Raw genomic sequence first — 24,974 nt, forward strand, 5'->3', positions numbered from 1 at the left:
TTTATGTTAATTAAAAATGGTTACACCCGGACACTAAAAAGTTTAGAATATTAGTCCATGACCATTTAATTTCTATTATAATTAGATAATGTCTCCTTACAAAGAATTAATCTAATTTTTTTTTATATTGAGAATCTTTACAAAGAATTAATCTTCTATTATAATTAGATAATGTCTCCTTAAAGAAGAAACAGACTACATCCAGCCGGTTGATTACATTAAAAACTTGAAAGTTAAATTAGTTTCGTTTCGTAGTTACTAACAATAAGGTTATTAATTTTGATTGATTGATTCTAATGTAAAAAAAATTGATTGATTGAAACAACTTTATTAATTAACTTTTTTAGGTACGGATGAACCACGACCAGCCGTTTATGGTAAATAAAATAAAAAATGAATGAACCACGAACAGTCGTTTATTAAACAACTTTATTAATTAACTTTTTTTTTTGTTAATTTTAAAATATCCTACATCGTAACACAAGTTGATATAATGCACGAATATAATTTAAACATATGAATCAAGTTGATTCATATGACTCATACAAATCAATTATTTGAGTGAATGATATTTTCTCTTATTCACTTAAAATATTGGATGCACCTAATCTTACTCCAAATCTTTTACCAAATATCAAGGTAATTTATCATTATCAAAATTAATGACATCATTAACCATAAGTTCCAAATGTCATTGTTTACCATAAGCCATTCAATGTTAATGATTTTAAAACGAAAATCACTTCTCTGGTTAATAAAAAAAATCATTAAGAAAGATTTATGAATTATTAACAGGAAGAGAAATAAAAAAATAAATATATTAAAAGAGAAAGCAGAGAAATCTAGAACTTAAGATATTAAAAAAATATTTAAAATTTTGAGTTTAATAATGATATACTCACCATTTAAAATAATTTTATATTGTTATTAATTACAAATAATTTTGAATATGATTTTTAAAATAATTATTATAAATTTAATAAATTTATTATATATGAGAAATTACAATTAAATGGCGGTATAATATATTATCATTAACCATAAATTATTGATAATAAACTTATCATGATAAATTATAATTAATAAAGATATAAAATTATTTTATAACCTCGGTTCATAATCTATTTTTTCTAAAATTTAATGACACTGGATACTAGATTTAACACTGGATACCAACAAGTATTACGTATTGGAGGAATTCATATTTTTTTTGTTAAATTTTTTATATGACATAGTTATCTGATAATTTGATGTTTATCTCTTGTTCACAAAGTTATAAATGCTGACAAAATCATCCCTACTTAATATTATTTAAAAGAATGAAATATAAAATGTTTGCATTAACAAATAGATAATAAGTGGTCCAGCATACATATCTTCATGTGTATCATCAGGACATGCGTCCATACCGGAAGGAGGACATAAACTGACAAGTTAATCACTGAGTCGGGTCCAAATAACACATTATTCAGTAGCATGGCAACAATTTAGTTTGCTCAGGGAAGCTTCAAAAATTGAACAACCATTGAAGAACAAAATTGCGGTACGCTAAGCAAAACAAAGAGATTTAATTAACTAACTAAATACTTGACAAGAATCTGAAAGAGGTGTCCCCATTTAGTGCCTACAATACTTCGAAAATATTATCACTGAAGGAGAAGACACATGGAAAAAAAAAAAAAAAAAAAACGTGACAAGAAGCATTTTCCTTTGCTTTAATTTATGGGCGTCCTTTTAGGCCTTATTTCGATTCCTTGAACAAGAAGGCCACCCTTCCAATCACCACTCTTGATCTCATAAACACCCATTTCCAATTCCTTGTCCTCTTGTCCATCGTTGAAGAACTCTCCCAATTCCACCTCCAACCATTCATCTGCTCTCTCCTTTGGGTGCTGGAGATCGAGACTATCGTTATCTTCTACAGGGGGTGCCTCAACAGGGGCAAGGAAACGTGCACGGTTGAATATCCCAGTCCCGGCACGGCGAGGAACAATCTGGTACCTTAGCCTCCGTCCTCTTTCGGCGTCCAAGAAAACGTTTCGCTTGCGATTCTCGCCGCCAGCGATTCCGATGGACACTTCCACTAACTGGTAATCGAAGCCGTAGAATCCAGAAGGGTTTGGCTTGAACACAAGGTACGCCCCATACAATGTCTCCGGGGACAGCATCCCCGTGTTGATCCAGCCCCGGATTTCCAACCAGCACACACTCCTTAGCTCAGCTACCTCAGAAAACCTGCAATTCCAATTTAATTATGAAACTATGCTCTGTGATGCACAATCACGATACGTGTATCGTATAGGATATGTATCCAATATTACTGTATGATCATTCTAAATGAAACAAATTAAAAGTATGGATACTTCTATAGACTGTGCTTAATCAAATAATTTAAGGATGTTGTTTTCCTATGAGAATTGAAATTTCATCTCGTCGAATAATGTAAGGCTTTATAAGATGAATTGTGGAGGTTAAATTGCAAGAATTTAACAGTAATAAATTCATATTGAGAACAAAATCAGGTACTAAATTGTGGAAATTACATAATTTAATAATAGTGGTTGAATTGATTATTACCTGGCATCTGGAAGCGAAGTCCAGCGCCAATACCTGGGAGTGTCTCCCCATACAATGAAGAGATTCCTCGCTGATAACATGTAGCATTTCTTACCGTATACTTTATCCAGTTGAAAGCTCTGTATCATCATTCCATTTCCCACATTAATACAATGTTGTATAATTAATCGCTTCACCACAAACAATTATTACAACCGACAACAGAGATAACAATGAATAAGACCCAACAATTAGTCCTATAGATACACAAGAGAACTGGTTAATTTGAAACAATCTTTTTTATCAAAAAATAAATCATACAACCTTACTTTAAAATAAAAAGAGAGAGAGAGAGAGAGAGATAAGAGGAATATTTGTTTAGGTACCTTTTTACCATCGTCTATGAGGAGCGGTTTTTGGCAGAGATAGAGAAAGAGGTCCTTCTTAGAAGGAAGAGATAAAGAGGAAGATTGGGAAAGTATGGTGTGGAAATCTGAAGGCAAAAACTTGTTCCAGACAGCGTCGGATTGAGCGGCGGATCTGAAAGTGGATGAAAGCAAAGAGAGTCTACACACGTCCCTAGGAGATGTGAAGGAGAGAATGTTTGCTATGCAACCTTCGGGGAGATTGTTGAAGTCTACGACAACGCTTTGTGTCATTGTAACAGTTTGTGGTGTGTTGAAGGGAAGGAGGAGGGGTGTGACGGTATATAAGGGCAGTGAGAGGAGGAGGATGATTCGTTGAGAAGGGAAGCTTAGCGGTTAAGAGTCTTATGTTGTCACGCATATCTGCCACACGATCTTTTCAATAAAAGTAAGCAACAGATGGATAGTGCCTAAGGATCTTTAACTTTATCGGATTTTTACATCTGTCCATGTCTCTTTCATTCTCCCTATAAATTTTTCATTTTTAAAAATTCGCGTTTCCATCACATGACATCGCACCCAATTAATAAATATACTAATAAAAGGTTGCCTTACTTTTCTATCCTTCTTTTGATTTAAGATTTTAAATTAATCAATTTGGTATTTCTATTTTTAAAATGTTTCATTTAGATTTCTGATTTTCAAAAAAATTTAATGATATCCTTTTTCAAAATTAATATTTTAATGGTATTAATTATATATGATTGTCAATTTAATTATTATAAAATAAACAGACTTATAATACGTAATAATTTATAATTAAAATATAATATAAAACTATTTTATATAAGTTACATAACATTTTTTCTTACTAACATACATCAACAATGTTTCTAAAATTGAACACGTGTCTATTTTACACTTTTGATTTTAAATAGTCAAGGAATTATCATAGCTGCGATTTTGAAATTGTCATTATATTAATTATATTTTATTAAAATTTAAAAAGATTAATATTAATAATGATGTTTACTTATATAATGTTATTAATTTAATATATTAAAATTTATTAAATATTTAAAAATTGTAATATTGTATGCTATTTTTTTAAAAAAATGTAAAAACAATATTAATATATTATATTAATAAAATAATAAACTTTTGATAAATAATATACTAATTTATTACATATTAAATTAATATTAATATATTATGTTATATTAATATTTATATCATAACAATATTGATAAAACGTAATTTATTTTATTCCTATAAAGTTTAAACTATTTATATTAAAATAAAAGTGAACTATAAAATCCAAAACTCAAATGGATGAATTCTTTGAGTTGACCAAATTCAGATTGAGACCGAAACAGATAGTGAAAATATTGTTTCCTTGTTCCAGCCAACCAATGTCAATGGGAAACTAGCTAGCATGACATGACCCGTAAACCGGTGAATGCATTCATATATCAAAACCCAGCAATATGTTATCTCTCTCAAAGATAAACACCATACCGTTGATCGGACTTGGCTGCTTTCTAACAAGTTGGATCATGTATCCACTAATTGATCGATCTGGATATAATTCTTAAAACTGACTAAATATAGAAGGGAGTTGAAATTCCTATTACTGTATATTAATCCTAAACTCGTCGCATTTTAAATTTTCAAAATTATTTATTTATAAAAAATTTAAATTTATTTTTGTTCTCATATATAAAGCTGGAAAGACATTTTTTTTTTTTGCCAGAAGTTGGAAAGACATAACTGTCATAATATCTTCCTTTTATGCATCTTAATTTATTATAAGTTTTTGGTAAATAAAAATTCAGGAGGAAATATAGTCTTATTTCTAGAGATAGTTTAATTAGTTTGTGTTTAGGTGAACACTTGCAAATTTTGTTGATTTTGATTTTATAAAATTTTGATTGGTGGTTAAAAATGAAATAGTTTATGCTCAGAAACTTTTGTTTCACTTATAAATTTGTAATGAAATAGTTTATATTCAAATATAGTTTAATTATTCTTACTTTATATGCATCCTTCTATACCTATTTGTTAATTTAAGAATATGATAATTTGTGTTCAAATGCAGTAATATTAACTAATAATTTATTAGTTTGAATGATACTAAATTTAATTTTCTTATTAAATAAGTTTTCTAGTTTTAAAGATAAAAAAATTGATTGAAAAAAATAATCTTTAACAATGATCAGTCAGATTTTTTCAACATAGGTTAGTATCAATAATAAGACATTAAATATATTTTTTATGGTATTAAATTATATATATTATATATTTTAAAATTAAGTAATACAAGTGATTAATTTATTAAAGTTAAAGATAAACTAGAGTATAAGGTTAACATAAAAAAAATGTATTTTAAAAAAACTGAAATATAAACTACTCAAACCCCACATTTAATGAGGAAACAATACAAGCAATCAGTTCATTATACCTAAATGCAAAAACAAAATAGAAATGATCAATGAAAAAAGAAGAAAAATAAAACAAAAGAAAAGAACAAATGTTTCCGGTTTCTCCCTCCATTCTTGGCAAAGATCACCCTTCCATTCCATACATATCTTTGATAGGCCTAAGTTAAGTATATTAATTTGATGGATCAAACATGTTTAGGCCTAACTTCTATTCCTTCAAGAATGAAACCGCGCTTCCACCAATTACTTGTTGTCTCCGAGACTTTAATCTGCAACTCATCTTCTTCTAGGCCTGGATTGAAGAACTCACCCATCTCAATCTCCAGCCACCCATCGCTCCTCACAGTTGGACGTTGGAGTCCATGGAATCTATCATCAAGTCGATTATCTACTAAGTTGGGATCCAAACAAACATTTTTGGTACTGCTATTGCCTCCCAAAATACCTACTGATAACACCGCAGGATCGTAGTGAAATCCACCGGCATCGATCATCTTGAACACAAGAAAAGCTGCATAATTAGTATTTGGCGACAAAACGCGGGTGTTCATCCTCCCAGTAATGTCAAACCAACACACAGCTCGAAGCCTAGCAACTTCTTCGAACCTGCTGGCATTGGCAACACAAGAATAAGTACTTCAATACTTTTATTTATTTGAGTACTAATTTATTTAATATTTTAATGAATTTTAAACAATTAATAATATAAGAATAATCATTATCTTACATATTTTATTTATCCATCGATTAAGTTCAAATTTTAGTATTTTAATAAATAAAAAACAGAGTTTTATTTGTTATTTAAATTTAAATTATCTATATATTTTTCTTTGAATGTGTGTGCAGAGTCCAGACTACAGAGGACTGGCCTATGAAGTCTAGAAAAAAAACTTGTTTAGTTAGTGCTCGCAGAGACAACAAAGAAGTGAAAGATAGATAAGAAGTAATAGTGAGTGTTGAGCGGTAAAGAGTTGATAGATGGAACCAAGAGTAGGAAAAGGATGGTCATGAGAATGAGAATTAGAGCAGAAGATCCGCAAGAAAAGGAAAGGAAAAGTTGACCTGGACTCTGGTAGGGTTGTCCACTCCCAATAATGAGTAGTGTCACCCCATATAATGCTCAGATCTCTAGCGGAAAGCATGTAACACTTGTTCCCAGTCCGCTTCTCCAATTGAAAACTCTGCATTCGTTAATTAATTCATTGGATTCATCAAAGCACTGATCTGAAGCAATAGTTGATTAATTAACTGCAGTGTGTTAATGATACTCAGTTACCTTTATACCTTGATCGATGATGGTGGGACGATCGGAGAGATAGAGATAGAGATCCTTAATAGAGCGAAAGGGAGGAACGGAAGAAGAAGGGGAGATGATAGAGGACAAATCAGAGGGGAGAAAGCAATCCCACACAGTGTTGGCTTCAGCCGCGGAATGAAAGGCTTTGGAAACCAGAGAAAGCCTGCATACATCCGCACGAGTGGTGTAGGACAGTATTTTTGCCATGCATCCTTCTGCCAAATCTTCAAACTTCATCGTTCCGCTGGAGATATCAACTATGAACCTTTTTTCTTTTTATTATTCAGACAAGAATATTGTGAAGCTGAAGCTGCAACTTTAGGTTGCTTATCTCATTTCTCCATAACTCCCAAGTCTTGGTCAACTACGAAATTGCTTGGAAGCTTGCACCATTCTTAATGGCTAAGGAGCCGGCCATTCACATGCCATGTGTTTACTTATTAATTTATTATTTATGAATATTTTCAATGTCATTCTTTCTTTTTTCTTTTTACAATATTTTTTTTATATTAAGGACGAAAAGTGAGATAAGATAAATAGTGTAATAACAACTAAAAAGAGATATTTATATAATAAATATTTATTATTTTCAATAAAATTAGAAACTTTCCTAAGTTAAATAATCTTATTTTTTAATATGCTTTCTCATTTTTTTTTTTTAAATTTAGCAGTTTATAACACGGCATCAAATTTCGACATTTGTCAACTTACATCATTAAAAAGTCATAATGAGACCAATGAAAGAGAATATCATAATTTTAAAACTCAACTGACACACATATATATATATATATATATATATATATATATATAAATCCAAAAATCAAACTAAATTACAAAAAATATGCGATTTTCCGTTTTTGAGTTTGAATTTGGCAGCATACGTACAAAGCATTAGGTCGGACTTTTAACAACCCATGATAATTCTGAAGCGGCTAATAAACTTTCCGTAAAGAGCCTTCAATCTTGGTTATGCCTGAGTGCTTATATATGTAACAGATTAATAGACATGTTTAGGCCTAATTTCTATTCCTTCGAGAATGAAACCGTGCTTCCAGTTGCTATTAGGCCTTGTGTCAGTGACTTTGATTATCTGCACTTGGTCATCTTCTAGGCCCAAATCAAAGAACCCTACCAGCTCAAACTCCAACCACCCATCGCTTCTTCTCACACAAGAATGTTGCTGTAAGTTCTTCAGCAAACAAACATCTATTGTCCTCACACTGCTACTGTCTGGAAGAGTAATTACTAAATAGCCCAACACCCAAGGATGGTAATGAACTTCGGTGGGCGTGGCATAGACCATCTTGAACAAAAGAAAAGCTGCATATTCAGTTCTTGGGGACAGGGAAAGGGCTTTTATCCTCCCACTAATGTCAAACCAGGCCTCAGGAGCGCTAACAAGCACACCAAATTGTTGGAACCTGGCCACATGCATAAGAATGGCATGTGTCACATACAATGAAAAATAGTAAAAGACAAAGAAAAAGGGAATAAATAGATAAAAGCTGACCTGGAATTTGGCAGGCGTATGTGCTCCCATTGAAGAGGAGCCAGACCCCACTCAGAGTCGATGAGATGTACTCTAGTGGAAAGAGTGTAACACCTTTTCCCAGTCCTTTTGTCCAATTGAATGCTCTGCATTAAATCAATGTATAAACCGTGCACATTAGGATCTCTAGCTCAATTGATTTAATAGTGTATGAATTATTGAAGATCTTTTGACATTTTTTTCTTCAAATTCCCATGAATATATATTAAAAAAAAAACCAACTAGGCACACATTACAGTCTGCAGCAGCACGTACGTACCACATGCAACGATATATAGTTACCTTTGTACCATTGTGGATGATGATGGGACGGTCGCAGAGAGCGAAATAGAGATGCTTCTTAGAGTGAGAGGAAGGGAAGGAAGAAGGGGAAACGAGAGAGGATAGAGCGGAGGTGATAAAACGATCCCATAGAGTGTCGGATTGAGCGGCTGAACGGAAGGCCTTAGAAACGAGGGAGAGCCTGCATGCATCCACGGGTGTAGTGTAGGACAGTATGTATGAGATGCATCCCTCCGGCAGCAAATTTATCGTAGTAGTTCCACTGCTCTCCTGCTTCCCGTAGGGGGAGAAGAATATCCTGTAGAATAAGCGGAACAATGGCGCATTAATTCTATAAAACTAGTAGTATTCATCCACCCCATTTTGAGTTGGATTGGAGTGAAAAAAAGGAGAGAGATATATATAAAGAGGAAGGAAAAAGAAAGATAAGAATTGATAGGTAAATAAATGGGGAAAATAAGATGAAAGATAAATTGTATGTATATATCATTCTATTGATTATTTTCCCTTTTATTTCCAGCTTATTCCTTCGGAGCACACCCTGTAACCTATCACCTAATCTAAACATGCTGATATGTGGCTTCATTTAAAAGTTGAACTAATCTAATCTTATTTAATCAATTTGAAAACTTATCATTTTTAAATTAAGAATTTAATGATAATGTATTGTATTGTTATTCAATTAGTTTTACATTATTATTTAATCATAAATAAATGATAATATTTTTAAAATAATTATTATAAAAGTTAACAAACTAATCTAATCAAATCTTATTTATATATGACCATTTTTCTCATAAATAAATCATAATATTTTTAATATTATCTAATACATGATGAATTATAATTGAATAATTATTTAAAATTGTTTATATTTATGATTTATTTTCTCTCAAATTAATATAATCAAATCTTATTTATATATTTTGAGTGTCAAAGTATAAGTTGAACTATTTACATAAAAGAATTTATTTTTAATGTCAAAATAATAATACTTAAATATGTGTTTTAATCCTTTAAATTTGGATAATTATTTTTTCTTAAAAAAACATCAGTCCTTCAAATTTTTGAAAAGTTACTTTTAGTATCTCTTATTCTTTGTGTTAATGATGTTATAATGTGTCATAATTTTTTAATAAAAATATCTTTTTAATTTAATTTCTTGAAAATAATTTGTTGTAGTTTAGATTAGGTAGAATATGTAAGATCCATTAGAATTCCACATTCATGTTTTATTTTTCTTCTTTAAAATGTGAGAATAGGTAAAAAAAAAATTGTGACCAAATCATACGAGTCAAATTTTTTAACATTTTAAAATCATCAAAAATTGCTCCTTAACAAAATAAATGAAAAATAATTAAATTTAGAGGTTTAAACTGTTGCAAATTATGAAACCATGGACACAATGAATAATGAAGAATTAAAAGTAGCTTTTTAAAAATTTGAGATTCTAACAAAAACATTTTTTTAAGGACTAATAAACAATTGCACAAATTTGAAGCATTAAAAATATGTTTGAGCAAAAAAAGTAAAGACTTAAATGTAATTTTGATCCTCCAATTTTTTGAAACCTTTAATGTTAGTCCTCCTATTTTAAAATAGAGATATTTAGTCTTCATATTTATCAAAATTCATAATTTTAGTCCCTTTATTTTAAAATAAAGACACTTAGTCCTCTAATTTAATAAAATCTATCATTTTGATCCTTTCATCAAATTTAAAAAGTCTTTAAACCAAAATTCAGTGGTGTGTTACAATATTATTTATTTAGTCTATCTCATATTTAATGTTAATCTTTTAATCATCAACATCTTTTTAGTCTGATCAAAGGATCAAAATTGTAAATTTTACATAAGTAACAACTAAATGTCTCTATTTTAAAATAAATGGATTAAAATTGCATGTTTAAAAGGTAAGAGGACTCAAAGTCTCTATCTTAAAATATGAGAACCAAAATCATGAATTTTCAAAAATAAGAGAACCAAAATTACTTTTAATCCAAAAACAAAACTAATTAGATTGATATTTTTATTTGAATTTAAAGAAAATTTAATTTAAGTCAACAAAAATATGTTTTGCTTAATAAATTTCATATGATTCGTACTTGAAGGTTATCTTATCTTATATTATACATATTGATTAATTTATAAATAAAAAATTTGAAAGTAAAAATATAATTTCTTTTAAACCAATTCTAAATTTAACAACACTTCATAGATTATTTTTCTACTAAAATATTAATTTATTTTTAAGCGAAATATATTTTTATTGACTTAAATTAAATTATTTAAATTTAAATAGATAATTCAATATAATTAGTTTTATTTTTTTACATATTTTTTTTTATTTTGTAATTCTAATTAAGATAACCTATATTATAGTATAGATTGTTTAACTTATATTTTGTCACTCAAAATATATAAATAAGATTTGATTAGATTAGTTTAAAAAAACAAATTTTTAATTTTTAATTTTTAAATTGATTAGATAATATTTTTATAAGATTAGATTAGATCAGTTCCATTTTTAAATGACGCCACATGTTGAATTTGGTTTTTCAAGAAATATTTTCTTAAAAAAAATATAAAAACAAAAGCTAATGAAAACGCACATTTAATAAGGAAATAATACAATAAGTTAATTTTTATCTCAAAAAAAGCTAAATCAAAAGAACAATTTATACAGAGATAACTCTGTATTATTCCCGGTCTCTCCCCCCAGTCTAACAAAACCATGCATCTAGGTTTGGCACCTATAAGTACAAGTATTTGACGGATCAGACATGTTTAGGCCTAACTTCTATCCCTTCAAGAATGAAACCGTGCTTCCACATATTACTAGTTGCTTCAGTGACTCTCATCTGGACTTCATCTTCTTCCAAGCCTGAGTGAAGAACTCTCCCATCTCAATCATCTTCTAAGTTGGAAGCACAAGAAAATCTGCGTAGTGAGTATTTGGGGACAAGACGCGGCTCTTTATCCTCCCAGTGATGTGAAACCAGCACACATCATAAAGCCTCGCAACTTTTTGGATAACCTACTTGTAATAGAGTAGGACAACACAAAAATAGCATATTTGATGATTATTTCTCTCACAAAATTAAGACATGCAAAACATTTGAAAAAATCAATCGATAAAACGAAAGGGAAAGTGAAATAAAAGCTGACCTTGACTCTGGCAGGCTTGTCCACTCGCAATATTGAGAAGCCTCACCTGCGGTGGAGCTTGAAGAAAAAAATTAAAAGGATGAAAATTAATAAATTAGAATTAAATATAATAATTTTAAGAATATTTTTTTATGAGCAATTTTTTTGTTGTGTGAATTATGTATCCTTTGGCTGAAAGTCGAATACTTATCCCTTTGTTGACATTTTTTAATAAATGTTTTTTCATAGAGTTCAACTTATGATTATATGTTTAACAAATAAAGTTATTTATATACTATGTTTAACAAATAAAGTTATTTATATACTCTGTCATTGTTTTTATGAGTGATTTTAAGTATTGAATATTGTTATTTAAATATTAATGATTTTCTTTATTAATTATACCCAAGTTTGTTTTTCCACAGCTTTTGTTCTTTTGCCAATGAATGAACAAAATTATCTGCAAATTTTATGTGTGAAAAGATCTACAATATATACAATTAATACTGTTAAAATTTTTATACAAAATAAAAATTGTATGAGAATATGTAAAAAGTATTAAAAGTTTGGATAAATTTCTCACCCCATACAATACCAATATCTCTTAGCGGAAAGCATGTAGCACTTCTTTCCCAGTTCGGTTGTCCAATTGAAAGCTCTGATGAGTGACACAAACACAACACATCTCATTTATTTTAGGTATTCCATAAAATTAAGAGTGGATTTGTTTGAATTTTTAAAAAATAATTTTAAAATAAATTAATACTTTCATATAAGTACTTTTTAAGAAATAGATGGAATTTATATTTAAAAATAAACAAAACAATATTTTTTTAAACAAAAGCAGTTTAGATAAGTACACTGAAAAACAAAAAAAAAAAAATCAATTTTATTAAAATAAATGTTTATTTCAATAACCAAGTTTAAAGAGACAGACCCAAAAACAATCTGGATAAAACAGCATCACATGCAAGGACAAATGATATCCTAATTACCTTTCTACCTTGGTGGATGATGGTGGGACGGTTGGAGAGAGTGAATTAGAGATCCATCTTGGAGATAGAATTAGAGGAAGAAGGGGAAATGATGGTGCACAAATCAGAGGGTATAAAATGATCCCACACAGTATCGTAATCAGCTGCAGAATAAAAGGCCTTGGAAACGAGAGAGAGCCTGGTTAAATTTTCAGGAGTACTACTGTACGACAATATGTGTGCGACGCATCCTTCCGGCAAGTCTTGCGACTCCATCGTGCTTCTTTTTCCCTTTTATTTCTGTTGGAGATATCAACTATGAATATGAAGAATTTATAGCTCAACCAATTCTACCGTAGGTTGCTTACATTAGTTGTCTTATTCTTATTTCTCCAACACCTTCCAAGACTTGGACAGTGAAAGTAACAACGGATGCTTCCATTTACTCGGGTTAGAGCAGTATGGATATTTTATAAATTTTTGGACGAAATAATAAATAAGATCTTTTTATGTATAAACTTTTTTTTTATAATAAAAACATATATTTTATAAAGAAACTAGACACAATTTTACCAAAAATGACGTGCTTTATTATATTAATAGAATAGTCTAATTTTGTACTGAACAAAAGTTTAAAGTCTGTTTTATTAGATGACAAATTAATCTAGTGTAGTGGCTCAACATTTGGCTAGGGTCTCTAGAGATTTGGCTAGCCCTCATGTGTATCAAATAATCCACCCAATCTCAAAAGGGTAGAAGCTTACACTTGAATTGGACAACGGTATCAAGGGCGCCATTTGACGAGGCAGAGGCTTTCATTCTTAAAATTGACACACTCTTTGGCTCTCACGTCCTCTATATATGCATGGCTTTGCAATGCTCACCTCATGCTACTCATCTGCTCGGAGAAAAGGACTATTATGTCCTCGCCCCCAACCATTGTTGTTTTCTTCGGCGTTGCCTCCGACCACCATTGTCTTTATCAATATATTGGTCAGAAAATTGGCTAGCTATTGCGACGCCATAGATGTTGCAGCGGGATAAACAATCAATTGGCGACAACAACGTGGTTGTGAATATATATATATATATATATATATATATATATATATATATATATATATATATACAGGGGTTGGGTTTTGTTGGCTTTCCATGGCTAAAGTTCAATTCACGAATTTGAGATTCTGTTGGCTTTTAGAATAAGGTTAATATAATGTTTTTCAATAATTTCTGAACATGATGATGGATAGTAGTAGTTAATGGTGATAGTTGTGTAGGTTTTAGCCGCTAGAAAATGGTTTAACGGATTTTAAATGCTTTAGCAACTAATTTTTAGCAGTTTTTAAAAATGTCACAAATCAACTATCATGTCATTTAATGAAAAACCTTAATGGCAGAGATCACCAATAACGAAAAAATGATTTGGAGACTAAGACATGTGAACATTTAATGGAGAAACTAAAAACAAAAATCTTGAATAGTTGAAGACTTATAAACATATTTTATCTTTTTTATTTCTATTTTTTTATGTTTTTTCTCCTTAATTTACCCTGAATCCAACTAAAGCAAAGGAAATAGAAAGAATAATTTTTTAATAAATCCATAAAGATATGCTCATGTAAAATGGTGCAAGTCAAAATATTTAATATTAAAAGTTATTGATAAGTGATTTAATATTTAGGTTTTTTAATTAAAGTGTTGGATTTGATTCTCGATTTGGTTTTCGAAGTCACAACTGAATGTAATATTTTATCACAAAATAAGCTAAGTGGAAGGGAGATTACACCTCCTTTTATATAAAAAAACAATACGACCTTAATTAACCAAATGAATAAAAAAAAAGGAAATGGCTGGACGCCATCGATGTATGGCCCGGATGATACGATCACATTTTAATTTAACTGATTTTAACTCAAAAACTGGAATTTTAATTCCACAATTTTTGGAATCCATCTAAAACGACACCCCATGATCAAGTCCCCTCTAATCCCCCCTTTTCTCTCCGAGGCATATGAGGAAATCAACCTCGTCGTTTTGGCATGTCTCCAAGTTAAGCTAGCATGGCTTCCTCTTCTTTCCATCTTTTTCTGTTAATCTCTTTGCCATTCTTGTAGGTTCTGCTTCCCTTCCGAGGGGGTCCTTCAACGTCATTTGAGGGACCCTCGTCCTTTAATTTAGCTATTCTTATTCTTATTAATTAATTTAGCCAAAGAGATTATATATATATGTATGTATAAAACCGAGAGGGATTTTGCCATTGTTTCTGGGTGAAAATGTTGTTTAGAACAAAGAATTCATAAATATCATTTCCAAATTTCTTCCGCCACAAGTTCTTGGAGGTTGTTTATTTGATATACACATACATCGTGAAAGGTTAGAAGCATGAATTGCTTCCCTTGTTGTGGCCCTAAAAAAAGCAATAGCAAGAGGGAGCATGGTTCTCCACCCCCAGAACTTGTTACAGCAAAAGCACAAGGTAATTATGTGTGCTTTTTGTTTTAATTAATTAGTTGGTTCTGCGGCATTTATTTGATCAAACTATATAATTCATACGTAAAAATTGTTAGCATAAAGATTGATTGATAAATAAAGATAAAATGGAAGCTTAACATATATATCATAGCAATTTTAATTTATTGATGAGTATTCGTTTGCATGGCTTAAAACATTGCGGTACGTGGTTGCATTGACATGCAGATATGAAGAAACAAAAAGCAGACGAACAAAACCAAGCTGGCACTGCCAATATTCAGGCACAGGCTTTCAGTTTCCGTGAGCTAGCAACTGCAACAAAGAATTTCCGTCAGGAATGCCTACTTGACGAAGGAGGTTTCGGCAGAATCTACAGAGGGATAATTCCTGCCACCGGCCAGGTCATAAGTCTTCTGTTTTATTTTTTAAAAAACTTGTCAATGTAGAAAAAGAAAGAAACTAAACAAATTATCTTCTTTTGTTTTTCACTTAATTTGTTAAATTTTAATTGTTTGAGACCCCTCCAGCTTGTGGCCGTGAAGCAACTCGACCGAAATGGGATGCAAAGCAGTAATGAGTTTCTGGCTGAGGTTGCTGAGCTAAGTCTCTTGCACCATGAAAATCTGGTCAATCTCATTGGTTATTGTGCTGATGGAGATCAACGTCTTTTGGTATACGACTTATTTGCTGCGCGTACTCTTGAAAATCGTCTTTTTGGTAAGAGAAATACAAGGGACGTTTAGTGTACAGATTATTTATTTTATTCTGGTCATATTTTAACGTACGTGTATTATATATTTTATAATGATTTTATTTAATTTATTACATGATAATAAACATGGGAATAATTTTTTTCAATCTTATATTTTCAGAAATAAAATAGAGACTTTTTAACCTCATCATTTACTTAAATTCGTTAAACAAAATTAAAAAAATTTATATACATTCCTTGTTATTCGATTATTTAACAATAATCACTCAATTTCATAATTTCTAAAAAAAATTTATTTTATAATAAAAAATTTACTAAAGAAAAAATTATTAGATGATCCTAAATCATATAATCTCAAAATCTCTCCATATTATTAATTCTTTTTCATAAAATAAAAAATATAATTACATGTCACATCTAAATTGATATGTGGTGCGAGAGAGTTTTGTTTCATTATTACCTTCCCTTCCTTATACATAATCTTTCATCATATTTTGATATGGATATACATAATGTACTTTTGTACCTTGTGTTCTCTATTAAGTTTGGTTAATAGCTAAAAAAATAGCACTTGTGTGGCAGAGAATAAACCGGATGAAGGTCCATTAAATTGGTTTGACAGAATGAAAATAGTAGTGGGTGCTTCTAAAGGACTAGAGTACTTGCATGAGACTACCAACCCCCCGCTTATATTCCGGGACTTGAAAGCGTCCAGCATTTTGGTGGACAGTGATCTCCTTGCAAAACTATGTGATGTTGGCATGGCCAAGCTTTCTGGTGGAGACAAGATAAACAATGGACCTCCAAGACTTATGGGTACCTATGGTCACTGTGCTCCCGAGTATGTAAGAGCTGGTCAACTCACCATGAAATCAGATGTATACAGTTTCGGAGTTGTCTTGCTAGAGCTCATAACTGGACGAAGAGCCATTGACACCACAAGGCCAAACGAAGAGCAAAATCTTGTTGCATGGGTAAAATACTATTAGCAATCTCTTTTGGATGTTGTTTACTAGAATGACCCATGATAGTGTTATAATTAAGGGGAAAGTATGTTTTAAATTCTCAATTTTCAGTTAATATAGGTCTTAATTTTTATTTTTAAAAGGATGACTTTAGTTCTCTTCATTTCTATAATGGCTCAATTTTGTCCCTCACCTTACTATCCTAAGTTTCACAAGAAGAAGACATTCACTAATTATCCAAAATAGGAGGACTAAATTATCATTTTTAAAGTACAAATATTAAAATTAATTTTGAATCCGAGTACTACTGAGTTTGACTTTTTAAAGCAAGGATTTATGTTTAAATGCTGTGATAAAAAAAAATTGGAAGAAAAGATCCTATTAATTATGGTCAATCAGATTTTTCGATAACTTTAATTATAAGAGGTGGATATTTTTTCATTAATGTGATTGAAAAAAAAAATCGAGACCAAATAGATTTTGACCCTAGGACAAAAATAGAGTATCACTTTGATAATATACAAATCCTTTATTCAAAGATTTATTATGCTGTTTACTCAGATGCAACTTCAATTTTAATTGGATAACAACACAAAAGTTCAATAGCTTCTCTTTGATCTGCTAGCATGTGTTTTTGATTTATCATGTATCAGCGTCTATCTGATATATTTGCATTTTGTGACTGTGCAGGCAACACCATTATTTAGGGATCCCAAGAGATACCCAGACATGGCAGATCCACTTCTTAATAAGAACTTTCCAGAAAAAGATCTGAATCAAGTTGTTGCAATAGCATCCATGTGCTTACAGGAGGAAGCAGAAGCTCGTCCTTTGATCAGTGACGTTGTAAACGCTCTCAGCTTTCTATCCGCGCCTCCTCCTCCTGCTGCTCCTGTCCCTAAAAAGAGTGATGTTGCTGAAAGCGAAAGGGAAAGCGAGAGTGAGAGTGGAAGCGAAGCAATATCTAGCAAGGGAAGCCGCAGATCATCGGTGGATGAAAGCCAACATGATTCTGATAGCCATCTTCCACCAGCGGTTTCCTCAAAACCAAGCCGCAAAAGCAGCACCAGATCAAGTAAGGGAGCACTCAGTTCAGAATCAGGAGATGAAGTTAGCGTTTCTTCCAGCAGCAAGAGCAGTAGGAAATCGCACGGTGATTTAAGCCACAAGAGCAGCAAAAAATCTTCAGTGAAAGATTTAAGCCAGAAGAGCAGCAAGAAATCTTCAGTGAAAGATTTAAGCCAGAAGAGCAGCAGAAAATCTTCCGTGGAAGATTTAAGCCAGCAGAAGAGCAGCAAAAAATCCTCTGTGGAAGATTTAAGCCAGAAGAGCAGCAGAAAGTCTTCTACTACCAAAGACTTAAGCCAGAAGAGCAGCAGAAAATCTTCCATCAGAGATCTGAGCCAAAAGAGAAGTAGAAAATCTTCTAGCAAAGTTTTGAGCCATAAGAGTAGCATGGCATCGGATGATGGAAGCATTTCCTCATCAAGCTGCCGTAGCAGCAGTGTGGGATCAGAGCGTAGCAGCATGAGGCTATCACAAGGGAGTTTTCACTCAGACCCATCATATAGCAGCAAAAGGAAAGAGGATGAGAGCATGCATTTATTAGACCGTGCAAGCAGCTTGCGATCTGATGAGGATAGTGGTCACCCTTTTGACCAAACTAGCAGCAGTGGATCAAGTGTTTATTCGAGATAAACTTATAGCTTAATTGGCGCCACTTGTGATGATGATGAACGTGCATGCATGCTCATTCTTTGCCATGTTGCTTGTATTTTTGTGCCTTAGTGTGGATACAATATGTGGGATTCTTTTTAACACTGTTACTTGAAAATCAAGCCTAACAGTTATCTGTTTTGTTTAGTAAGCCTCGTGTATATTTATTATTCTTTGTCTACCTTTTGTTCAAGAACTAGAGTGAAACTCATCGTGAATTTCCTTCCCGGAATTGTTGCAGTGTATATCAAAACTGCAAACTTTAAATGTTATCAATGTTGTTATATAATGGGTGCGTGACAATTAATGCTGATTCTTATTACATATTATATATAATAGAGAATTTTTATGGTATTTTTAATAATTTGAGGGATTTTGATACTTTTAATTTTTTGAACCAATAAAGAACATGTCATTTTTTCATTAATTATTTTTTATCTCAAATTAATTCTTGATTATTATTTTAAAAAAATTAAATTGTAACTTTTTTAAATTAAAAAATATGATTAAAGATAACTTTATAAGTTTAAATTCTAAAATCTTTTTAGATAATTTTAACACTTTTTATAAAAATCTCTTTCGGGCTCAGGGTTTAAAAGTTTCTTATTATTTTTTTTCTTAAGCATAGGTTTATAAAAAGTGGTGAAAGTAATTAACTAAAAACATTTTAGGGTTCAAACTTCTAAATTTATTTTTAATCATATTTTTTATTTTTAAAAAGTCATAATTTAAAAATTTTAAAAAATAATAATTAAGGATTAATTTTTTAAAACATAATAATTAATAAAAAGATGATATATAATTTAATTGGTTAAAAAATTAATAACATTAAAATCCTCTAATTATTAGGGACATCATAGAAACTCTCGTTATAATATTAAGTTGGTGCATATTATTTATAAGCTAGTTATTTGACTCCTGAATATATTGAAACCAATCAAGCATGAGAAACTTTATGTCTATACATTTGGACTTATTTCTATGTTCGGTAAAAGTTAAGTTAGTTGCTAAGTAATCATTAGCTCAAAACTATTAGGTTAGTTTATCAAATTTTAAGCCTTCATTAAAATTATTTATCAAAGTAATGAATAGATATAAAATAACATCGTTGGTGTAAATTCGACTAATCAGTCATCGAAAGCATCTAATAACCAATGAAATTAAGATTTTCCTTAAGGTGACTAATTCAAGAAAAAAATTATGTTTCTTCGTTAGATTCCTAGTTTACTTCAAATAGTTTTTTAAATAGTTTTTTAACGGTCGTTGAATTGAAGTTTGGCAATATTACTCTACTGGTAATGAAATGTTATAAATAAATTAAAGTTGTGAAGATAACTGTAAATGAAAGATGAATTGTTGAAAAAATAATTACGTTGACTAAATAGAATTAGATTTGAATTTTTAAGTAATATTTTAGGTCCGAGTTTCGAAAATGAAAAAAAGAGGATATTTTTTGAAAAATAAGTTAAAAAAGAAAATAAATAAGTAAAGAGGAGAAGTGAATATAACAACTGCCTTAATTTTGCCTTTTGGTCGCCCACGTTACTAATTAAGTTTTAAGCCTAGCCATTACTTAAAAGCGTATCTAATTATTGTATGTGAACTTTGTTTATATAGCATCAGGAATTTAAATAATAAAAACATTTTTTAGATTTTAGTCCCTATCTAAATATAATAGCCTCAAAGTTATGTAAGTGGAAAAATCCTATCAAAGACGATAGAAAAACGTTAAATATAAAGCAGAAATTTAATTAAAAATTGTATTATATAGCCATACATATAGTTATTTAACCTATGACAATAATTACATATCTCGTGAATGCTTTAATAATAAGTTTTTTATTAAAGAAAATGAAAGTTAGCAAAAAAAGAAGCTAGAACGAGAATAAGAAGTATCGAAAATATTGTTATTTTCAGTCCAATGTCATGCATGATATATAAAATCATAACTTTTTTATCAGTAAATATTATTTTTTTAGTAGAAAATTTAAATCCACAATTTTTCTCTCTCTTCCTTTTTCCTTCATCACCAACCAAACCAACCTTATATATCCTCTAATATCAAATCCCTACGTATTATGGTAAAACGAATTCTTTGAGTATTATCTTCGTTAAAAAGTTCTTTAAGTTTTTTTTTTTGGATTTTGAAATTAATTTATAGTAAATTTGATATCACAGATTTAATATTTTTTTTAAGGATTTTGAAATTAATCACATATGTTCAGAAGGTGTATTAGAAAATATGGTCCTAATCTTTCTCAACAATTATATGATTTGGGGCATCACACGTAATGCTTCAAAAGTCACGCATCTTAAGGTGACGGTCACTTGGTCAGAATTCTGCTTTTTAACAATGCAGTGTATTATTACTGTAAAAGAAAAAAAAAAAAAAAACAATGCAGTGTATTATTGAAGCAAAATGAAGAGATTATGTATTACCACCACGTTGTCAAAGTTGGTTTTTGTTTTGGAGAGAAAGGGTTCCCCACTCCCCATGATCCTATTACATTCCTATTGAAATATTTTTTTGCATACTTAAATTCCTATTATCACAGTAAATGGATAAACTGGTACATATATTATTATTATTATTCCAAAAGTATTATAGATGTAAAATTCGTATTTAAAATTATATCTCAAAAAACAATTTTACTAACAATTAGTTTGAATTAATTTTTTACAATATTATTTTCAAATATAAATCAACTTTTTAATATTTATTTTATTTAACTATCATTTTTTATAAAATAATTTTACTAAAATTTAAGCAAAAAAATTCTGCTTTGTAGTCTTTACTTAAAACAATGAGAATCAATTAACCGGTGGTGTTTAGGTAAAGTGATTTTGCTAAGCGTTTGTGTTTAAGAATAGTTGTCTATTTGCGGATGTGTTTAGCAAGTTTTGGTTGATTAAGTATTTGTTTTTTATTTTTAATTTAAGTATTTTTCTTACAATGTGAACAAACAGTACTTACAGACTTGTTAAAATTGAAATAAAATAATAATTATAAAATTGTGATTTACTTAATACTGGATGTTTGAATGATGTATATCACTTTAATTGAATATCCCAAAATATTGCACATTAACCTATTTGTTTTAGTGTCTGCTTGTTGCAAATCATGTCAATAAAATTTATGATGGAAATTAATTAAAATATATACTTTAGGATATTTACTTAACAGCTCAAAATTAATTGAGTCTTATTAACAATTAATGTTCTAAAGATATTTATTAATAAAATGTTAAAATTATATATAATAAGATTGTACTAATCTATTTAATGAAATTTTCATTTTTTTTAATTTTTTATTCAATTTAAAAATAAATTCTATTCAGTGTTAAAACAACTAAATCCTTTTTTTTTTCTCCAGAAAACAAACAAACAAGCCCTAATTTGTTGCAAGAAATGAAAGGTACGATACAAGGGCTGGCTAATTGACTTGACGAATCTGTGTTAAAGGATGAGATCCGGCATTCCCTGAATGAAATCCATTCAATGTTCTCCTGGGCCCCATTAAAAAAGTTAGCGAAACTTATATTATTATTTGGCCGAATTTGGCACATAGACACAGAGAGGGGCACATGGCACAGGGCATTTTGAAGTGCAATAAACATTCAAATTCCAAGCTTTTTCAGATTGGTCATACATCTCCACAGTAACACACACTATTCTGCAACAGTTTCTCGGTTACTAAATGCCTCAGTTCTAGCCATTAGGCAGGAAATAGGATAACAAGGGCATGGACATCAACATTGAGGGTCCCTATCCCATACCTGTAATTTGCTGCTTCCTCACCACACCACACTTTGTAAAAGCAAAAGTAACAAACAACAACCATCTTCATTCACCCTTTATTTTAACTTATTATTACACCCTTACACTAGAAAATATAAAATGTCTGTGTTGAAACTGATTCATGGTAAAAAAAAACATGGTCTGTGATGGCAGTGGCCTGGGCATGCAGGCCCTTTATTATAGACATAGTTATTAGTGGCACCCTGCACTACCCTGCTTCTGCCACCGTTCATTCTCTGTCATAATCATAATTCAACCGCGTAAAAAGGCTTTTACCATTCCACTCCCTCCCCTTTTCTTCTCTCACTTTTTAGGCTCTAAACTGTCTGAGGTTTTATTAGGAAACCCGGTCCCTTCCCCACTTTCTCTAACCTTTTTGCTCCCAATTTTGTTTGTGCCACGCTTCCATTTCACAGCTCAACAAAATGGACGTAAGCTTCTTTAGTTGGGGTGGTTTCCTTTTTTCTCACTTCAGGGTGCCTGCAGCAGGGAATATATATATATAGTTATTAACTAATGATTGGTTTTTGATGATGGTGTAGGAATGGAAGAGAGACGGACACAATATTCCAGCGTTTGGGAACTGGGATTTCACCGACGAGTTTCCAATCACTTGTTATTTCGAGTGTGCCACACCGGCCCGTCTTCATAACAAACCTCGTCCTCTCCGAAATCATATCAAACAGGTTCTCTTAATTTCTATACCATCCTCAAATTCATGCATGATGATCATACGATGAACTTTTGTTTCAATTACTTGTACGTGTTGTCGATGGTCATGGTTCATGATACGGTAAATTTGAAAGCACATAGGTTTGTTAATTTCCCACGTTTTTGTGATTGTGAATGTAGGAAACGAGGAACAAGGAGAGGCGGTGCCGACATGTTAATGGTAATGCTAACAAAGGAAAATTGTACGACGTAAGGGAACAGCAAAGGAAGCCAATTAGAATAAGCAAGCATGTGCAGGTGCAACAATACGACACCGTTCCACGAACTCCTAAACCTGTTGACGAAGATCTCTATAAGATCCCTCCCGAACTCCTCCACACTACCAACAAACGGGTAACTCACTCATCAAAGTTTTCTTTATTTATTTCTAACACTATATATATTTGTGTTCGTTTTATATCCCATTTATATGCCAAAGTTTTTAATTTATTGGCCTATTAATTTATGGATTTGTAGAAGAAATTGCTGGGGTTCATTTCCAAGTGTCTTGTACTACTTGTGTGTCACGAGCATTGCTAAACTGGAAGAACTCCTATCCAATATCAATCTATAACGCCGTCATTCGAAGGAGTTTTTAATAATGATGACAGTGATGTGTCAAGCTAAATATGAAGTTTAGATTTGAAGCATGATTTGATGAATGGATGTATTTTCCTTTTTATTGGGCATAGTTTCCTTCATTCAGGTCAAGTCAATTTACTATTATATCATTCTAGTACTGTTTGTAATTTGTAAGTGGAGTGAATGTCTAACGTTAATTAATAGTCAAGGCACCTGTTGGTGGCGACTGGCTGTGGTGAAGTTCCTTGTCGTGTCTATTTTTTTGTTGGAATCATACACTTGGCACTTTGGTGGGATTGCACATTGATGCATAAACTACTCTTCAATCCATTGTCACTTTCAGTAACTAATTAAGCAAACATAGTATCTTTTCTTAGCCAAGAGAACAGGAATGGATGTAATATAAGATTATATTTTTTTAAGATTATTTTACTCCATTACCTGGCAATATTTTAAAATTTTAAAATATAATATATTAGTAATAAAATATATAATATGAAAAAGAAAAACTTACCTCCCACAAAGTCATTGGTATCTCGTCGCCGCTGTCTCTAACAACACGGTAATTCACACTATAGTTTTTCCTCCATAAGAGCACTCCTGCTTTGCGTTTGAACACAGAATTTTATTTGAGAAAAATAATTTATTAGAAAATTTAAATTTTTTAATTTAAAATTCATTATTTGAATATTTTTTATGAAAAATTTAAATTTTTAAAATTTTAAACAACTAAAAATATGAAATTTTAATTTCTTCTAAAAGGTGATAAATTGAAAGTTCCTAAAATATTCGTATATTTCCTTTATAACATTTATCATCTCTTTCACATGAAAATTCTTAAAATCTTGTTCTCGAACTTGCGACTCTTCCCCATGCTAATGATTCTCTTTTTTAAGAAACACCGTCTAAGCTCGTGGAGCGTCGATCGGGTGCAGACGTAGGGAGACAAATTGCACTTTTCAGTTAAGGGAGTAGTTGTCGCTGCCTATCACGTGATAGAAATGCTCGTCGGCGCAGAGGACGTGGGCATGTCTTGCACCGTTGATTGAATGTTGTGATCATGTATGATGATGTACGTCGTCGTGTCCAGAGTCCCTTGCAACTCCCAATGCCGCATCAATATTCTTCTCTTTGAAAGCACAACAATCATATATTCTCTTCTCTTTGCATTCATTTTTTTTCACCCTCACAATTTTTTTTTTATTCAAACATAAAATTTTGAAAATAAAAGAATTTCAATTAATTTGAAATTCTTAAGATTTAAAATTCCTCAAAATTTTAAATTCTCTCATCCAAACACACTAAGGAGAAATTGGAACTTAAATTTCAACAGCTATCAAGTTTCAAAACGTGGCAAGAAATTGTGATCAATAAATAAGGGATTTTTATTTTTTGACAGGTT

General features: G+C 30.9%; 5 protein-coding genes and 1 pseudogene across 6 annotated transcripts; 2 read left to right on the top strand and 4 right to left on the bottom strand.

Annotated features, from left to right (window-relative positions):
• Nucleotides 1-1,549: 1,549 nt before the first annotated feature.
• On the bottom strand, nucleotides 1,550-3,328 carry LOC121174316 (putative F-box protein PP2-B12). The gene is made up of 3 exons (XM_041013460.1): nucleotides 2,943-3,328; nucleotides 2,578-2,696; nucleotides 1,550-2,235 (listed from the first exon to the last, which is right to left on the bottom strand). Exons 1-3 carry the CDS (start codon nucleotides 3,213-3,215, stop codon nucleotides 1,716-1,718), a joined length of 912 nt encoding a protein of 303 aa, XP_040869394.1. The 5' UTR covers nucleotides 3,216-3,328; the 3' UTR covers nucleotides 1,550-1,715.
• Nucleotides 3,329-5,305: 1,977 nt separating this feature from the next.
• On the bottom strand, nucleotides 5,306-7,125 carry LOC100794980 (F-box protein PP2-B10-like). Of its 2 annotated transcripts, none has more exons than NM_001255350.3 (3): nucleotides 6,639-7,125; nucleotides 6,425-6,543; nucleotides 5,306-5,968 (listed from the first exon to the last, which is right to left on the bottom strand). In NM_001255350.3, exons 1-3 carry the CDS (start codon nucleotides 6,894-6,896, stop codon nucleotides 5,548-5,550), a joined length of 798 nt encoding a protein of 265 aa, NP_001242279.2. In that variant the 5' UTR covers nucleotides 6,897-7,125; the 3' UTR covers nucleotides 5,306-5,547. The 2 variants fall into 2 exon arrangements, with proteins under 2 accessions (NP_001242279.2, XP_040868991.1); XM_041013057.1 differs by having other exon boundaries at nucleotides 5,324-5,968; nucleotides 6,647-7,052.
• A 534-nt stretch (nucleotides 7,126-7,659) lies between these two features.
• On the bottom strand, nucleotides 7,660-9,061 carry LOC102667376 (putative F-box protein PP2-B12). The gene is made up of 4 exons (XM_026127432.1): nucleotides 9,042-9,061; nucleotides 8,494-8,791; nucleotides 8,173-8,297; nucleotides 7,660-8,083 (listed from the first exon to the last, which is right to left on the bottom strand). Exons 1-4 carry the CDS (start codon nucleotides 9,059-9,061, stop codon nucleotides 7,660-7,662), a joined length of 867 nt encoding a protein of 288 aa, XP_025983217.1.
• A 2,208-nt stretch (nucleotides 9,062-11,269) lies between these two features.
• LOC100804003 (putative F-box protein PP2-B8) lies at nucleotides 11,270-12,889 on the bottom strand (annotated as a pseudogene).
• Nucleotides 12,890-14,626: 1,737 nt separating this feature from the next.
• Nucleotides 14,627-18,703, top strand: LOC100804526 (probable serine/threonine-protein kinase PBL25). The gene is made up of 5 exons (XM_014772395.2): nucleotides 14,627-15,092; nucleotides 15,314-15,489; nucleotides 15,616-15,805; nucleotides 16,383-16,774; nucleotides 17,456-18,703. The coding sequence occupies exons 1-5, from the start codon at nucleotides 14,999-15,001 to the stop codon at nucleotides 18,461-18,463; spliced, it is 1,860 nt and encodes a 619-aa protein (XP_014627881.1). The 5' UTR covers nucleotides 14,627-14,998; the 3' UTR covers nucleotides 18,464-18,703.
• Nucleotides 18,704-22,207: 3,504 nt separating this feature from the next.
• On the top strand, nucleotides 22,208-23,812 carry LOC100805064 (uncharacterized). The gene is made up of 4 exons (XM_003555509.5): nucleotides 22,208-22,710; nucleotides 22,822-22,965; nucleotides 23,132-23,344; nucleotides 23,468-23,812. Exons 1-4 carry the CDS (start codon nucleotides 22,705-22,707, stop codon nucleotides 23,528-23,530), a joined length of 426 nt encoding a protein of 141 aa, XP_003555557.1. The 5' UTR covers nucleotides 22,208-22,704; the 3' UTR covers nucleotides 23,531-23,812.
• The last annotated feature ends 1,162 nt before the right edge of the window (nucleotides 23,813-24,974 follow it).

The sequence above is a fragment of the Glycine max genome, chromosome 20, assembly GCF_000004515.6.
Source record: "Glycine max cultivar Williams 82 chromosome 20, Glycine_max_v4.0, whole genome shotgun sequence".
NCBI classification, from domain to species: domain Eukaryota; kingdom Viridiplantae; phylum Streptophyta; class Magnoliopsida; order Fabales; family Fabaceae; genus Glycine; species Glycine max.

What these genes read in the sequence shown, in the direction of transcription:
- LOC121174316 (XM_041013460.1), bottom strand. Translation starts at nt 3,215, where the DNA reads ATGACACAAAGCGTTGTCGTAGACTTCAACAATCTCCCCGAAGGTTGC. An exon ending in TCATAGACGATGGTAAAAAG is followed by an intron (nt 2,697 to 2,942) that starts GTACCTAAACAA and finishes ATGATGATACAG; the next exon opens with AGCTTTCAACTGGATAAAGT. An exon ending in ACTTCGCTTCCAGATGCCAG is followed by an intron (nt 2,236 to 2,577) that starts GTAATAATCAAT and finishes TTGGAATTGCAG; the next exon opens with GTTTTCTGAGGTAGCTGAGC.
- LOC100804526 (XM_014772395.2), top strand. Translation starts at nt 14,999, where the DNA reads ATGAATTGCTTCCCTTGTTGTGGCCCTAAAAAAAGCAATAGCAAGAGG. An exon ending in TAATTCCTGCCACCGGCCAG is followed by an intron (nt 15,490 to 15,615) that starts GTCATAAGTCTT and finishes AGACCCCTCCAG; the next exon opens with CTTGTGGCCGTGAAGCAACT. An exon ending in AGCAAAATCTTGTTGCATGG is followed by an intron (nt 16,775 to 17,455) that starts GTAAAATACTAT and finishes GTGACTGTGCAG; the next exon opens with GCAACACCATTATTTAGGGA.
- LOC102667376 (XM_026127432.1), bottom strand. Translation starts at nt 9,061, where the DNA reads ATGTTTAGATTAGGTGATAG. An exon ending in TCATCCACAATGGTACAAAG is followed by an intron (nt 8,298 to 8,493) that starts GTAACTATATAT and finishes GATTTAATGCAG; the next exon opens with AGCATTCAATTGGACAAAAG. An exon ending in ATACGCCTGCCAAATTCCAG is followed by an intron (nt 8,084 to 8,172) that starts GTCAGCTTTTAT and finishes GCATGTGGCCAG; the next exon opens with GTTCCAACAATTTGGTGTGC.
- LOC100794980 (NM_001255350.3), bottom strand. Translation starts at nt 6,896, where the DNA reads ATGAAGTTTGAAGATTTGGCAGAAGGATGCATGGCAAAAATACTGTCC. An exon ending in TCATCGATCAAGGTATAAAG is followed by an intron (nt 6,544 to 6,638) that starts GTAACTGAGTAT and finishes TAACGAATGCAG; the next exon opens with AGTTTTCAATTGGAGAAGCG. An exon ending in ACAACCCTACCAGAGTCCAG is followed by an intron (nt 5,969 to 6,424) that starts GTCAACTTTTCC and finishes CAATGCCAGCAG; the next exon opens with GTTCGAAGAAGTTGCTAGGC.
- LOC100805064 (XM_003555509.5), top strand. An exon ending in TCCGAAATCATATCAAACAG is followed by an intron (nt 22,966 to 23,131) that starts GTTCTCTTAATT and finishes TTGTGAATGTAG; the next exon opens with GAAACGAGGAACAAGGAGAG. An exon ending in TCCACACTACCAACAAACGG is followed by an intron (nt 23,345 to 23,467) that starts GTAACTCACTCA and finishes ATGGATTTGTAG; the next exon opens with AAGAAATTGCTGGGGTTCAT.